This window comes from Muscardinus avellanarius, assembly GCF_963383645.1.
Source record: "Muscardinus avellanarius genome assembly, chromosome: 2".
Classification (NCBI taxonomy): domain Eukaryota; kingdom Metazoa; phylum Chordata; class Mammalia; order Rodentia; family Gliridae; genus Muscardinus; species Muscardinus avellanarius.
Genome location: NC_137787.1, coordinates 108,108,797 through 108,122,656, shown reverse-complemented (window position 1 = coordinate 108,122,656; position 13,860 = coordinate 108,108,797). Strand labels below are relative to the sequence as shown.

At 49.1% G+C, this 13,860-nt stretch overlaps 1 protein-coding gene across 1 annotated transcript in view; it reads right to left on the bottom strand.

Moving 5' to 3' along the window:
• Window positions 1-360: 360 nt before the first annotated feature.
• Window positions 361-13,860, bottom strand: part of MARCO (macrophage receptor with collagenous structure) — a gene marked incomplete at both ends in the record, with an annotated part of 38,568 nt that continues 25,068 nt past the window's right edge. Inside the window, 9 exons of the mRNA XM_080689402.1 lie at window positions 361-485; window positions 1,761-1,943; window positions 2,805-2,849; window positions 3,311-3,409; window positions 5,139-5,183; window positions 12,649-12,711; window positions 12,793-12,891; window positions 13,281-13,316; window positions 13,399-13,497. Of these exons, the coding sequence (XP_080545528.1) occupies window positions 361-485; window positions 1,761-1,943; window positions 2,805-2,849; window positions 3,311-3,409; window positions 5,139-5,183; window positions 12,649-12,711; window positions 12,793-12,891; window positions 13,281-13,316; window positions 13,399-13,497 (794 nt within the window). The remainder of the gene's footprint in view (window positions 486-1,760; window positions 1,944-2,804; window positions 2,850-3,310; window positions 3,410-5,138; window positions 5,184-12,648; window positions 12,712-12,792; window positions 12,892-13,280; window positions 13,317-13,398; window positions 13,498-13,860) is intronic.

The window sequence follows — 13,860 nt, the reverse complement described above, 5'->3', positions numbered from 1 at the left end:
GTAATCCTCAATAAAAGCAAGATGCTAGTGGAAGGATGAGAAGAGTAGAAGAGTAGAGACATCTCTCTCCTCCTGGCCTCCCCACTGCCATGTTGTCTCTGTTGTCATTCACGTGAGCGACTACTTCTCATCAGTCAATCAACATCAAAGCCATCCGCTACACCTGCCCACAAAGCTCCCTGTGCGCGAGGGCACGTGAGGATCGAGGGGCGTGTCGGTAAGAGACAGACACACTAACTCAACCACCTGGCCAGGTGGCACTAGGAGCTTTATTAATGACCCTTCCAGTCCCAGGGGATCCTGGGGGCCTCGGCCTTCGCAAGGACACCTCAGCCAGGTGTGGTGAGTTTCGGCTTCAGGTCAACTGCACTCCACGCCCGCGTCCTCACCGTGATTGCAGTTGTGAGAGCCCCAGTCGTTCTTGTTACAGTCCAACAGGGACGCCTCTGTCCCCTGACAGGCAACGTTATCCAGCCAGATCTTGCCTGTGCCTTGAGACACAGGAGGGATAGGGGAAGGCAGATGGTCAGAAAAAATGTGAGGCCCAGAAGCTTCCTCCTGGGGTAGACTGCAGTTGCTTCCCTGTCCAGTCCAGCCCGACGTATAGACAGCTAGTCTGGTCTTCGACAATGACTGATTTTATTCTCTACCGTTTGATAAAAGATTCATTCAAAGTGTAATATTTCCAATCTCCTGCTCTTTGAAATCTCCCCCAGAGCGCCCTGCGATTCACTGTTATATATCCACCTTTCCCAAAGCATTTTAAACCATGTTTCCACTCTCCTAAAAGCAGCCACACCTTTGTCTAATCTCCTTCCTTCTAATAAAATCGAAAACAAATTATTTGATTACATTTGATTTACACTCCAATGAAATTTTATAGAACTTTAATCTATATAGGAATAATGTACAATTTTAAGAAGTTTTCTAAGCCAGGCTTGGTGGTGGCCACTTATAATCAATCCCAGAATTTGGGAGGCTGAGACAGGAAGATCTCAGGTTCTGGGGCCAGGCTCAGAAATTTAAAAAGGAGTGTGCAATTAGGGTGGGGTAAACATGTAGAGCATCTGAGAGACCAGCCTAGTGTCCCTGCTGAGTCAGCTCTTATGGCCAAAGAAAAGGGGCTCCCTTAGGAACTAAATTCCTTTCCTGAAGGTTTGGTCTATGGCAGGAAACAAAAAAGATATAAACTGAGTTGATCTCTAGCACCACAGGACACTGTCTCCAAATTTATTTTAGTAAGTCCCTGCCCCTCCCTCCCTCCCTTCCTTCCTTCCTTCCTTCCTTCCTTCCTTCCTTCCTTCCTTCCTTCCTTCCTTCTTGGTTGTTTTTGCAGTGCTGGGAATGCAAAGCAGAGTCTCACACATACTGGGCAAGCTCTCTACCCCTGAGCCACGTTCCCTGCCCTCCCAGAAATTCTTTCAGGATGACCACAGCCAACACTGCTGGGAAATTCCTGCTCCTATTTCCCCAGAGGGACGGTGACAACTGTCTTTGCCTGCTTTCCAGAGGGGCATCTTTGTGAACCATTCTGACTCCAGATGCCTGGGTGAGCCTTCACCATCACTGCTGGGCAAGAGACCCTCTCTTTCCACTGCGGAGGCCGCGCAAGGAGCCAGCCCCAACACGGACCTGCAGAACTTTTAGCTGCTTGGACCAACACTTTCCTTTAACTCAAGCCACAGGAGTCTCCAACAACCAAAGGGCATTAGCACACCACTCTCTGCAGCTCCAGGGAAGAGGCCCTTGGCAGAGGACACACTTACCACCCCCGTAACTGCCGAGGGCCTTTCCTCTGGAATAACCCAGCATGCGGCAGAAGATGGTGGCATCAGGTTCATCCCAGTCATCATCGCAAATCGTCCCCCAGACCTCGTTATAGAAAACTTCAGCCCGGCCTCGATTACTGCTGCCCACAATCCTCACGCTTATGAAAGATGTGCCTAGGGGGCAGGACACGGAGAGAGCAGTCAGTGAGGGGTGCATACCCAGGCTCTTTCCATCCATCCCCAGAGGTCCTTTAGCTATGGAAAGGAATAACCCTGGTGGCTGTCACCAGAGCCCAGAAAATCCCTGCTCTGTGGCATCAAGGCCTAGCCCAGGTGGCAAGGTGGTGCATTTTGGCATATGGGCATGAGGCCAAAAGGGCAGGGGCCTCTGTGGCTGGTCTTGCAAATCCCACAGACCACATCTCACTACTGCAGAGAGAAAAAACATCGAGAAAAGGCAGGAAGGAGAGAGTGAGGGGAAAGATGAAGAAATGGAGAAAGAATGCAGAGAAGGGAGGCAGGGAGAAGAAAGATGAAAGAAGGAAGGAAAGAAATCAGGTGCAGTGGTGCACACCTGCAGTCCCACTCCTGAGAGACAGAGACAGGAGGCTCACAGGTTTGAATCTAGCCTCAGCAACTTAGCAAGACCCTATTTCAAAACAAAAAATAAAGAAAGGCTGGGTTTGTAGCATGGAGCTAGAATGCCCCTGAGTTCAGTCCCTAGGACATTAGCATTATATAATCAGAAAGAGAGATAGAGATGAGAGAGAGAGAGAGAGAGAGAGAGAGAGAGAGAGAGAGAGAGAGAGAGAGAAAGGGAGGAAGGGAGGAGTGAGGGAGGAGAAGGGAAGGAGGATAGGAGAGCGAGGCTGTGTCTGTACCCAAATCACGGATTATTCAAGTGAGCAGAGGACTCCATCAGCCTTTTCCCAGAATGAGGAATTTCTTTAAAACCAAGCTCTCCCCCAACACATAATTTTCTAGTGCTGAATTGACTCCAAAGTACAAATTAAAAAGAATGGAAATGTCAATTACCTTTTTGACCTTTCTCTCCCTTTTGTCCTTGCTGTCCAGAGGATCCTGCCACAAGAAGAAGACCCACATGGCTTGAAGGAGGGCCAGCCACGAGCCCCTCGCCCTCCTTTGGCAGCCAGAGTGTGGGGGGAATAGAGGTCGGGTTTCTCCTCCAGCTCTGCCTGTGGCTTGTGGGGACCCCTGTGCTAAGGTACCAGGTGCTGAGCCAGAAGTGGGCCTAGGCTGCGGTGGGAGGGATGGGCATTGGATCTCACTGGTGGGGGACCTTTCCTGTGTGGGAAGATCTGGTGGGTCCTGGGTGCTGTCTGGTGGCTGGGGTGTGGCCAGGCTCACATGCATGTGGCTGAGCTAAGCCTCGCTCACAGACATGTGCTCAGTACCCAGGACAATCCCCAGTTCATAACTTGCCAACTGAATAAACTAACTTTCGCCAGCAGGTTCTGAAAACCTCCAAACCCTTAATTCAGGGCCTGTGCCCTAGGAGCCCACAGATGAGAAGGCCTTACCTTTTGCTCCTGGGTCTCCCTTCGGGCCGCTTGGTCCAGTGGCTCCTTTGAATCCTTCCGGCCCAGGGCTTCCTTTTTCTCCCTTTATGCCAGCAGGGCCTGAGAGGAGAGCGTGTACCCCAGATGGGAGGAGAGCATGCACCCCAGATGGGAGGAGAGCATGCACCCAGATGGGAGGAGAGAGTCCACCCCAGAGATGCCCCCCTCTGCTTTCCCAAGGGGCCCCAAGGGCCTGTGTCTAACAAATGAGTTACTCTTAGCTACCAGGTGTGGACTTCTTAAACATTCAGCCCCCATCTTTGGGGATTGTTCTGCCCCCACTCCCATGTCGATGCTATTGAGAATACACAGGTGGCAATGGCTGCCAGAATCCCAGAGGCTGTCTGTCGGCCCTCAGCCCATCATGCAATTGTGTGGAAGTTCTAGATATTCTGGGAGAATTTTCTAGAACATTTGTAGGCCTCCATTTCTCCTTTTAGTACATTAGAGTAGTAACAGAATGTATCTCATTTTCGTTATCCATTTATCCGTTGACAGACACTGAGGCTGGTTCCATAATTCATCTATTGTAAGTTATGCTGCTTTAAACATGGATATGCATGTAAAACTATAGTATTCTGAATAATTATTTTGCAAAAACATTGTTATCTGGTAGAGATAACAGGATATAGCATATACACACAATGAGACTTTACGCAGCCTAAGGAAGAACAAAATTATGTCATTTGCAGGAGAATGGATGAAACTAGAAAATATTATGCTAAGTAAGACCAGCTAGTCTCAGAAAGTCAAGGGTCATACATTTTCTCTCATATGTGGAAGCTAGAGAGAATAGAAAACAAAATGGACTTCAGATAAACGAGGAGTGAGAACAGTTACGAGTGGAGGGGGATCAGGAGAGGAAGGTGGGAAGGGGAAGAGAAGAACAGATGAAGGAAACAGCTCCAGCAGTGCCACCTCCACGTACAGGGCTCTCACTCCCAACCTCATAGCATGCACAGGGAGGGGTGGGGCGCGGGGCTTGAAGGGGGTTTTCAGGGAAATGCACCAAGTGCTGTGTGCAAGTATGTCTATATCACTTTGAACCTCGTCATGATGTATAACTATGCATCACCAATCAAAATATTTTTAAAATATGGTGATGCCACCTCTCTCTTCCGAGTGTGCTTCCACCATTATGACACTATACACCCTGAAATCTCCCCTAGGGCTGAAAAGAGCCCAGTACCATGCCCTTGAACCTCCAGAACTGTGAACTTGACAGATCTTTTTTTCTTTATAAAGTTCTGTGCCTCCGGTATTTCATTACGATAACAAAAGTGGACTAACATTGCCCTCCTTAAGGTCAGGCTGTTGAGAAGATGATATATGCTGTGTTGTAAGTGCTGAGCTCAGCAACTATAAGCAAAGGCTCAGTAGCTAAGGACAACTAGAGAAGTAGTAGCAGGACAGGTAGGGCTTGAAGGGCCAAGAAAGGAAAGCAGACCAAAGCAGAGATGTGGAAGCCTTGAACCCAGGATGCGAGAGGGAGGTCCATGGTGTCTACACAGCTTGAAGCCACTGCCTACACCACCAGCTCTCCTGAGTTTTTACCTGTGCCAGCTCAGCCCCTGTCCCACACCTAGCACCCCACGGAATTCTGGGTTTCTGTCATTCCCCAGCTTTCCCAGGGGAGGAATGGAGGCTGATGACAACCCTGGAGTCTCAGCCTCAGCGTCGGGGAAGAGGAAGGTCACAGCCGTGCATTCAAAGTCAACAAGACTCAGTTCTTAAGCACACAGGCCTCCTGTCATCATCCTGGGAAATTAAAAGGAAGCCAGTCTTTTACCTGGGATGCCTGAGTCTCCTTTTGTTCCTTTCTGTCCTTGAATTCCTAATATCAAAACAAAGAAAAAGGGGAGAATATAATAAAACTTAGATATTAGACAGTTTTAATCTTAGACACCCTCTCCTTTTTGTCTGATTAATGTGGATGGAAAGATACATTGGTTCTCCACGATTGAGTCAAGCCTCTTCAGCAGAACATAAAAGAAGACCGGCTGCAGAGCAAGGGAGACAAGTGTGTTGGGCTGAAAGGGCAGCACTCTGGGTGAAGGCCTCGGGTACACAGACCCCGGCCACCGCTGGCCTTCCCTGTCCACCAATAACATCACATGGTATCCAAATCCAATCCCATTTTTTTTTTTTTTGCTGTTGCCTTCTATTGAGAGATACTTAATTGAAAAGAATTAAGAGATATTTTAAAAATAAAGTTGTATTGGCTTCTGAAAGCCTGTGGGGGGGAACTTAGTAGCCACAAGGAGTTTTGGGGATCCTCACCCATTGTAGATCCTTTAAAAGTATTTATTGGATGATTCGTTATGGCACCCAGTATGGGCAAAAATTCATGTGACTAAGGGGTCTGACATTCAGAAATGAAGAAATAATAACCAAAACCATCAGCCACAATTCTATTTGTAGTTCATGTGAGAGGTCTTCCTCTCCTCGGGTTGTGCCTTCCTTATTTCGTCTCTTTCTTTCCACCCACTTATCCCACTGTCCCCAGCACCCTGCTGGATCCTGCTGGGATTATAAGTTATGAACTTGGAAACATCATGGTCTCTCGATTTTCAGTGACAACATTGGTTCACATCAGAGCAAAGGGCCACCCCCAGGACAGTTGCAGGAATGTGGGAGTGTGCCAGCTTGTTCAATAACCAACCACAGAGCAGCAGTTACTAGAGGGCAACCAGGGCGTGTAACCAGCAGTTCCCAAGCATCTGGGCTCACGTCATGCCCTTCCCCTGCTTCCTGCCTGAGCCCACCAACCTCAGCACAGAGCCCACCAACCTGATGATGCCCTCCAACCGCAGGTAGCTCAGCGGTCGCCGTTGCCTGGGGAAGTTCCCACCCAACCTGCAGCTGGGTTTCCTGAGCACCTACAGCGTGTTAGTCAGTGGAGGGTGAGACATGGCCTGGTGGGCCTCTTAGGATCTTGTTGGGATAGAGAATAGGAGAAGTCCCAGAAGTTCCCAGAAGCCAGTTTCCTGGGCCTCCCCTCCCAAGGTCCAAGGCCCTCAGGTCACTGGCAACTCTCGCTCTGATGCTGGACTCCTACGACTTCTGTCTCCGAAGTGCCATTGGGTTCTGGGTGGGTGGATAAGGTCTCACAGGGGAGGGCCCCAAGTTCCCCCATAGAGAATACTTTCTCACCCTACACCGGGGAGCACTCTGTTTCTGGCCTGCTTGCTCTTCCCAGGTTCTAGCCTCCTGCCATTTGCAATTGGCCTTGGGCAATTTCCCTGATGCCCCTGACAGACAGGCCCTGCGCACACACCTGAGCCACTGGTCACGGCTGGCCTTGAGGCCTCCTCTGCTTTGGCCTGGCTCTGCAGCATGGCCAGGTATCCTGGCTTAGAGCCTCAGTTTCCTCTCTGAGTCTCCGCAATGCCTCTTGAAACCACTGTGAGGCTGAAATGAAGTCAGTTGTGTCAAGCGTGGAGTAGGGCTGAAGACACAACGCACGAAGACCCCTGGGCCCTGTTTGCATGTGCTCGTCTCCCCCGGCGGGCGTCTCTGGCACTGGCGTGGACCTCCCTGGACACTGGAAGTGTTTGCACTTCACTTCAAGGGACTCTGCTGAGGCCACCAGAGAGGAGGCACATGTCTCTTCTCTGCTAACTTGTGTCAGAATAGCATAGGGTCAAGACTGGGGGGGGGGGGGACCACATCCAGAAGTAGTCTATGATTGTCACCAAGTAGGAAAATAGCCCACATCTAGACCCGTGGCACTCTCTGGTTCTGTCCTAGAGGGCGCCATATTGCACAAGCACCACCCCAAGAGCCAGTCCCTAGAAGTCAGTCCCTGTGACACTGTAACTTCCCTGCACTGTCATCACCCAAAGAAGACAAACACCTCCCCCACTGTCCTTTGAAGCAAATGCAGCCAACACCCCTCATTGGCCAGGATCCATCCGCGGGAAGTCCCTGCTCATAAGACCCCCCTTCACTCCCGCACCACCTTCCAGCCCTCGCCTCCAGGCACCAAGCCAGGGGGGGTTCCAGGGCCTACTCCCCTCCACCTTGCAGCTGCCCAGAAAGGTCCTCTCCCTTATGGATCAGGAAGTTGACGTTCAGAGATGTGAAGGGATTTATCCACGGCCACTCAGGATTCAGCAGTGAAGTCCAGCTGTCACCCAGGCTCAGCCTCCTGCTGTGCCTCGTGGCTTCCTGCCCTCTCTCAGGATGCCAGACCCCTGCCTTCCTGGACTTCCACTTGGGTTGTCCAGTGACACCTCCAGGCTCCCTGGGACCATCCCTTTCCCCTAAAAGAGGCATCTGACTAGGATACGCAGGAAAATCACTTGAGTGGTGAGAACCTGTTTCCAAATAAGAAATAAAATAGGGCTGATGGTATAGCTTGGAGGTAGAATGCCTCTGGGTTAAATTCCCAGTACAAAAAAAAAATCACTTTGGTGGGACTTGTTTAAAAAACAACATGGTAGGCTCAGCCAGAGTTGCTGATTCAACAGGACTGGGGTTGGAATTTGCAAATCTTCATTTCTAACATGTATTGGAATTAATGTAATGGTATTTTATACAACAAAGCAGGAAAATTCTATCTTAATCTATACAGCAAAATCTGGAAAAGGACAACTCTGGGATGCCGATGCTGGTCTAGGGACCACACTTGGAGTAGCACTGGCCTGGACAAATCTCACTCATCCTTCAAGGACCAACCAGCTCTAAGCCCTCCTGTCTCAGCAAACTCCCCTATCCCTGCCCACATCTGAGCTCTCTTAGAACTGCAGCTCAGAGGGCAAAGGCTTGTCACTGGCCTTTTGAGATGTGTTTAATGGGTTCTAATTTTTGTCTTCAAAACTCTTCCCTCGGAAAGGAGGAAATGAAAACTGTTTTGTGTGACTTCTCCCCAGATCTCCCTAAACTTTAAGGGCCCTGGCTGAGAGAGTGTTCACTAAGTGATCATGGTTTAGCCATTACTTCACTGTCAACCAAGGCAGCATCCTGACTGGGTCAGCTAATGACATGGGAGGAGACATGGCAGAAGAGCAGGATGCAGGGCGGCTTGCTCTGAAACTGCAGATGCTGAAGCGCGTGGTGGTGGCCCCATTGCAGTGGGCGCCATAGGCTCAGCAGGCTGAAAGCCCCAAGTGTTTATCTGCAAAGTATTTTTAGAGAAGTCCTTCCCCTCAAGAAGTATTTAGGAAGCATATGCCTTCCTCCTGCTCAGAACTCCACTGGGTCTCTCAGGGAAACCTTCGCTGGCTCCTGCTCCGAGAGGCCTGTGTCAAACCCAGAGGCCTGTGTCAAGCCCCTGGCCACTCAGGTGGTTAGTGGCCAGTCCAAGTTGAAGGCCAGCCCACTGATTGTGAGTTAAATGTAGAGATTTCTAAAACATCAGCACTTCCTTAAACACCATCCCAATATAAATGCTGGGCACAGCCTGGCCAATTTAGGATTAGTCTAACAAGTGAATAATCTGAGCTGTGTGTAAGCAGTGGTGTGGCGGACAGGGGATATCAAATTGGGTGTGTGTAGACTTCTACAGATGTTTCCAAGAAAATTAGAGGACAGCAATAAGCTTTATAAGTAACTAATTAGCCATGTGACTTGGTAAGATTCAATAAATTCTTTACCTGAGTTATAGATATGAGAAGTAGAATATATAATATGTAATAATTATACATTTATATAATAATTGGTATAAGAGGTACAAGGGGTAGAATATAATAAATTATATTTATAAACATTATATTCATTACATGGGACTTAATTGATATTATGGATTATCTTTGTTGTTAATTTTTAAAGTAAATGTCTTCAAATGCAGATAAGAAAATAGATTTCAACTTATTTACACATTGGAATTGCCTCAAGACAAAAATCAAAGGGCATAAAAAATTCTAGGTATTATGCTTTGTATACAAATCCATTGAAATGAAGAATTTTTGACCAGGTTGGTGTTTTGGGGCAGGAATATTTTATGACTGCTTCTATCATTATTCCATAGGGTAGAAATGATAAAATGAGAAATGTCATGAATCCTAATTGAATTAAAGTCCTTCCTTATTTTCAAACTTAACTTTCAGGGTAGCTAAGAGGTGTAGACCTAAATTTTGGTTATTCTTTACAACAATTTAAAAGAGAAAAAACGGGAAAAAGTAAGTTTGGCGGGTGGGATGAAAGCCTGTTCTTGACAGGTGACAGAATTTAACATTAGAGAAAGATTCACTGGATATCATATCTTACTTAATAAAATATGGGGTTTATTTTCCCAGCTGAATAAATGAAATTTTTTTTCTCTAATTAGTGATGGCTTCTCTCCCTCAAAAGGTACAAAGAAAAGGAAACATTTCACTGGAATGAGTTGGAGCATGGCTAGTGAGAAAGATAAGAAGGTCTGGGGCCTGAGCCACAATCACCTGTCTCTCATGGAATGAAATATTCCAGACCAGTCAGTGCTATTCTATACAACACGATAGAATGACTCCATCTTGACCTCCACAAAAAAATCTGGAAAAGCACAACTTTGGCATGTGACTTAGGGATGAACTCCCAGATTCAGTGTATACTAACTGTGAGCCCATGAGCTAAGAGTTTGCCCTCTCTGAGCCTTTGCTTCTTTGGCTACAAAAGAGAGGATAAAACCCAGGAGTGCACGTAGTGAACCAAGATCATGGGAAAAAGTCCTGCGCACAGTGCCTGGCCTAGAGGTCTTGTTACTAAGAAACAGATCTCTTATTGTTTATAATTAATGCATAATAATGAAATCCAGCTGTCACCTAGGTCAGGCAACAATGCAGTCTAACTTCTGTTTTTATCTAAAGTGATTCAGTATTTTCTTGAGAGATTAATAGCTTTATTTACAAAAGGGGAAATCCATCTGTTTGTAAACCTGGCTTGACAGAGCAAAACTAGACAGTCATCATGGTCCTTTCAGCGTGGGAAATGCCAGCATTGGATGTTGGAGAGTGCACATTATCTTGCTGGGGAGTAGTAGTCTCTACCCACTGCCCCCCACCCCGCTCCATTGCAGGAAGCATCACATCTAATCTCTTCAGAAATTCAGTTGCCCATGCCTCCAGCACAACATACAGCCCAAATATTTCCCTCTCAGAATTCCCCCAGGCCAACCATCAGACACTTGATCAAGGCATTTGGACTTGAACGGACAACCTATCTAATTTTACCTAAGTGGTAATTTTCCTATGTCCTAAATCAAACATGTAATTTATTGTGTTTACATTAGCAGTCAGAATTAAGGGGTGGTTCCCAGAATATCTACCACTGGACTTGATTAATACAGAGCCCTATAAATGTGTTCAGCAAATACACAAGAACCCCGTGATCCTTAGATTGTGGTGTCTGTGCTAAGTTACGGGGCCTGAGAGGTTTGTGTTTCCTCTTAGTGTAGGAAGAGCTGCCACTGCTCTGCTCTGATCCTCTGAGCTGGAGTGAGGGAGAAGGGGTCTCCCTCCAGAGTCCTCTGATGGAAAGTCTTGGGGAAGAGCCCAAGATAGAGTGGGGTTGATAAGCCCTAAGCTTTCTAAGCTTTGAGTCAGCCAGCAGAGATTCCAGCCCTGGCTGCATATCCTGTTGGCTGTCTGACTTTGGGTAACTTACCCTAAAAGAGGGCCACCATATCCCTTGGACTGTCATGAAGATGCTCATTAGCAGGCTCTGCTCCTATTACACGGAGCCTCCCAGGGTGCAGAGTGCAGGGCAAGCTCCCTACCCTCAGGCCAAGGCGACCTGGGCTTGGGGCCTAGCGGTGGGCATAGTGTCCCTCTGGGTAAAATCATATTTTATGCCCATATTTTCTTGCTTAGCCTAGAATCATGAGTCTGGAAATGGAGCTGGGGACAGAGCTACTATTTATCTATTTATAAAGGTGGGTGGAAAGTCACTCTATAGAAAGCTGTACAAGAAACTTGGGAGCAAGAGAGCCTCTGGCTTCACATCAGCTGGACCTTAAGATGGGGGGCCAAGCTGGGCGTGGTGGTGCATGCCTGGAGTCTGAGCTACTCGGGAGGCTGAGGCAGGAGGGTTGCAAGTCCCAGGCCAGTCTGCGCAACTCAGTGAGACTCAATCTCAAAATAAAATAAAAAGGATGTGGCTCAGTGGTAGAGCGCTTGCTTAGCATGTGTAAAGCCCTGGGTTTTATACCCCACACAGCAAACAAAACAAAGTAAAAATAAAAACAAAATTAGGGAACCAGAGAAGATGGATTTGTCAGATATGAGAGGGCTGCCAGCAGGTCACACACCCAGTGGGAACCATTCTCAGATCTGACAGGGTGCTACCCTCCACTCCAGCAGGAGAAGGGGCCTAGGCAGACCACCTGCAGACAGCCTCACAGACACTCAGCCTCTCCCATCACCTCCAGCCTGCACCTGGCTTTCCAATGGCATGCTGCAGTTTTCCATGAAGCCCCTGACCATCTGTCTCTTGTACCCCCTCATGTGTCTGGGGACATCTTGGGGACCCATCACCATAGACTTGGACTTTCTAGACCAAGGGACCTAATGCCAGGGACTGAACTTAGAGATGGGATGCAAATTAGCACAGCCGCTTAGAAAGCAGAGCCTGCTGAACAAGAGAGCAGAACCTGGCGTGGTGGGTGCAGCCAGGACAAAATTGCTGGATGGCCCAGAAACCAGTTTTTGTGCATTCAGCTAGTACAGCCCAGCACTAGAATGTACAGCAAGTTCCTTCTTTCCTTCCTTCCTTCCTTCCTTCCTTCCTTCCTTCCTTCCCTCCTTCCTCCTTCCTTTCTTTCTTTCTTTCTTTCTTTCTTTCTTTCTTTCTATCGTGTGGATGTAATCCAGGGGCCTCTACCTCCAGTCTACACCCCCGACCTATTTTATATTTTATTTGGAAACAGGGTCTCACTAAGTTGCTGAGAGCCTCACTAAGTAGCTGAGGCTGGCTTTGAACCCATACGATCACCTTGTCTCGGCCTCCCAAGTGAGGGAATTACAAGCGTGTGCCACCACGCCTGGCTACAGCAAGGGTTTCTTGACCCTCCTGCCTGAATCCAGAGCACTGGTCCCACTGAAATTAAGCAGGATGGAGCAGTAACTGCACACAGCTGGAAGGCAGCTCAGGCAAGGAGCCCTGCTCTCCTTCATGGTGCTGGAGGTTTGACACGGCATTCAAGGCCCGCCAGGAACCTTGAGCAGAGAAAGTACAGCTTGGTGGTTGGGCTCAGGGGTCCTTGCTCTCCCCAAGTCAGAGCACCACAGACCCTGCCTCTTTCTGTGGGCTGCTGGAGGCTGATCTCCTTCCTGTCCCTCCTTTCCTGTCACCCATTGGCCTATCCCCTCCAGCGCTGTTACCTGGATCTCCCTTGCTTCCTTTCATGCCCGTGGCTCCAGGGCTCCCGGGGCTCCCAGGTGGTCCTAGACAACAGATACCACAGGCATAAGGGCTGGAAGGAGCAGGCGTTGCTCCCGTGCCCGCGGAAGGCTGTGGGACCTTACCTGCTGGCCCAGCCGGGCCAGTGCTGCCAGGCTTCCCGTGGGCACCCGGGTATCCTGCTGGGCCAGGAGGGCCTGGGACACCCTGCACTCCAGGTTGTCCTGGAAGTTAAGTGGTGAGCGTAAGGCTGGGGTGGCCCACAGAGGGCCTGGCTGCCCCAGCCTGCACCCCTGTGCTCAGCAGTGGCACCCAAACCTCCTCCTACCATCTAGCCCCTCTTTAGAAGTCATGGCCTGGCCCTATTGTCAGGAGGAAAATCAGTGTCTGGCTCTTCCTCGTGGCTGCAGAGTTTGGAACTGGCAGACATATAGATCTATGTGTGCCTGCCCCACTCTGGGTGGCAGAATGAGGTGAGGACCTCACTGGGGACTGTCAATGAAGCCTGCCCTTCCCCGCCCCACAGGAGGGGCCAGGTCTTCGGAACCCGGGTGCTCCAGCTGAATACCACGGTCTCAGGCTGGAGCCATGTCCAGATTTGCACGGGGCTTACCTTGGTCACCTTTGGCTCCAGGAATTCCAATGAGACCTAAGAGGAAGGGCATTTAGGAACTTTTTTCCTTTGGCCAACCATCCAGAGAAAATGAGGTGCCTGATGCATGACCTCTTACCTGCCGGGCCTGGCTTCCCAGTGTCACCTTTACTGCCCTGGGCTCCAGTTGGCCCTATGGCCCCTGTGTCTCCCTTCATGCCCACAGCTCCTTTGCTTCCTGAAAAAAACAAGGCATCCAAGGGCGTCAAGGTCAAACCTGGGAGGAGGGCAACACATCCTATCCCACCCAAACTCCAAAATCCTTGAGCTCCTCCTTGGTGCCCAGGGGTGATCGCCATCCCCAGGGAGAACCCCAAGGAACACCCACAGAGACAGGAAACGTACTCCAGAAACCTGGCCAAGGGGCTTCATACTCTCAGGACCCCAGGCAGAGTCCTGGTTCCCAGGGAGAGACCACAGCCCACGAGGAAACAGCACTATGGGCTCATTTTAGTGTCTGCATTTGGAGACTTGTTTTTTAAATGCACTTAAGCTGGACTCTGATTAATTTAGAAAGCAGATCCTAAATTCTGAGAATAGC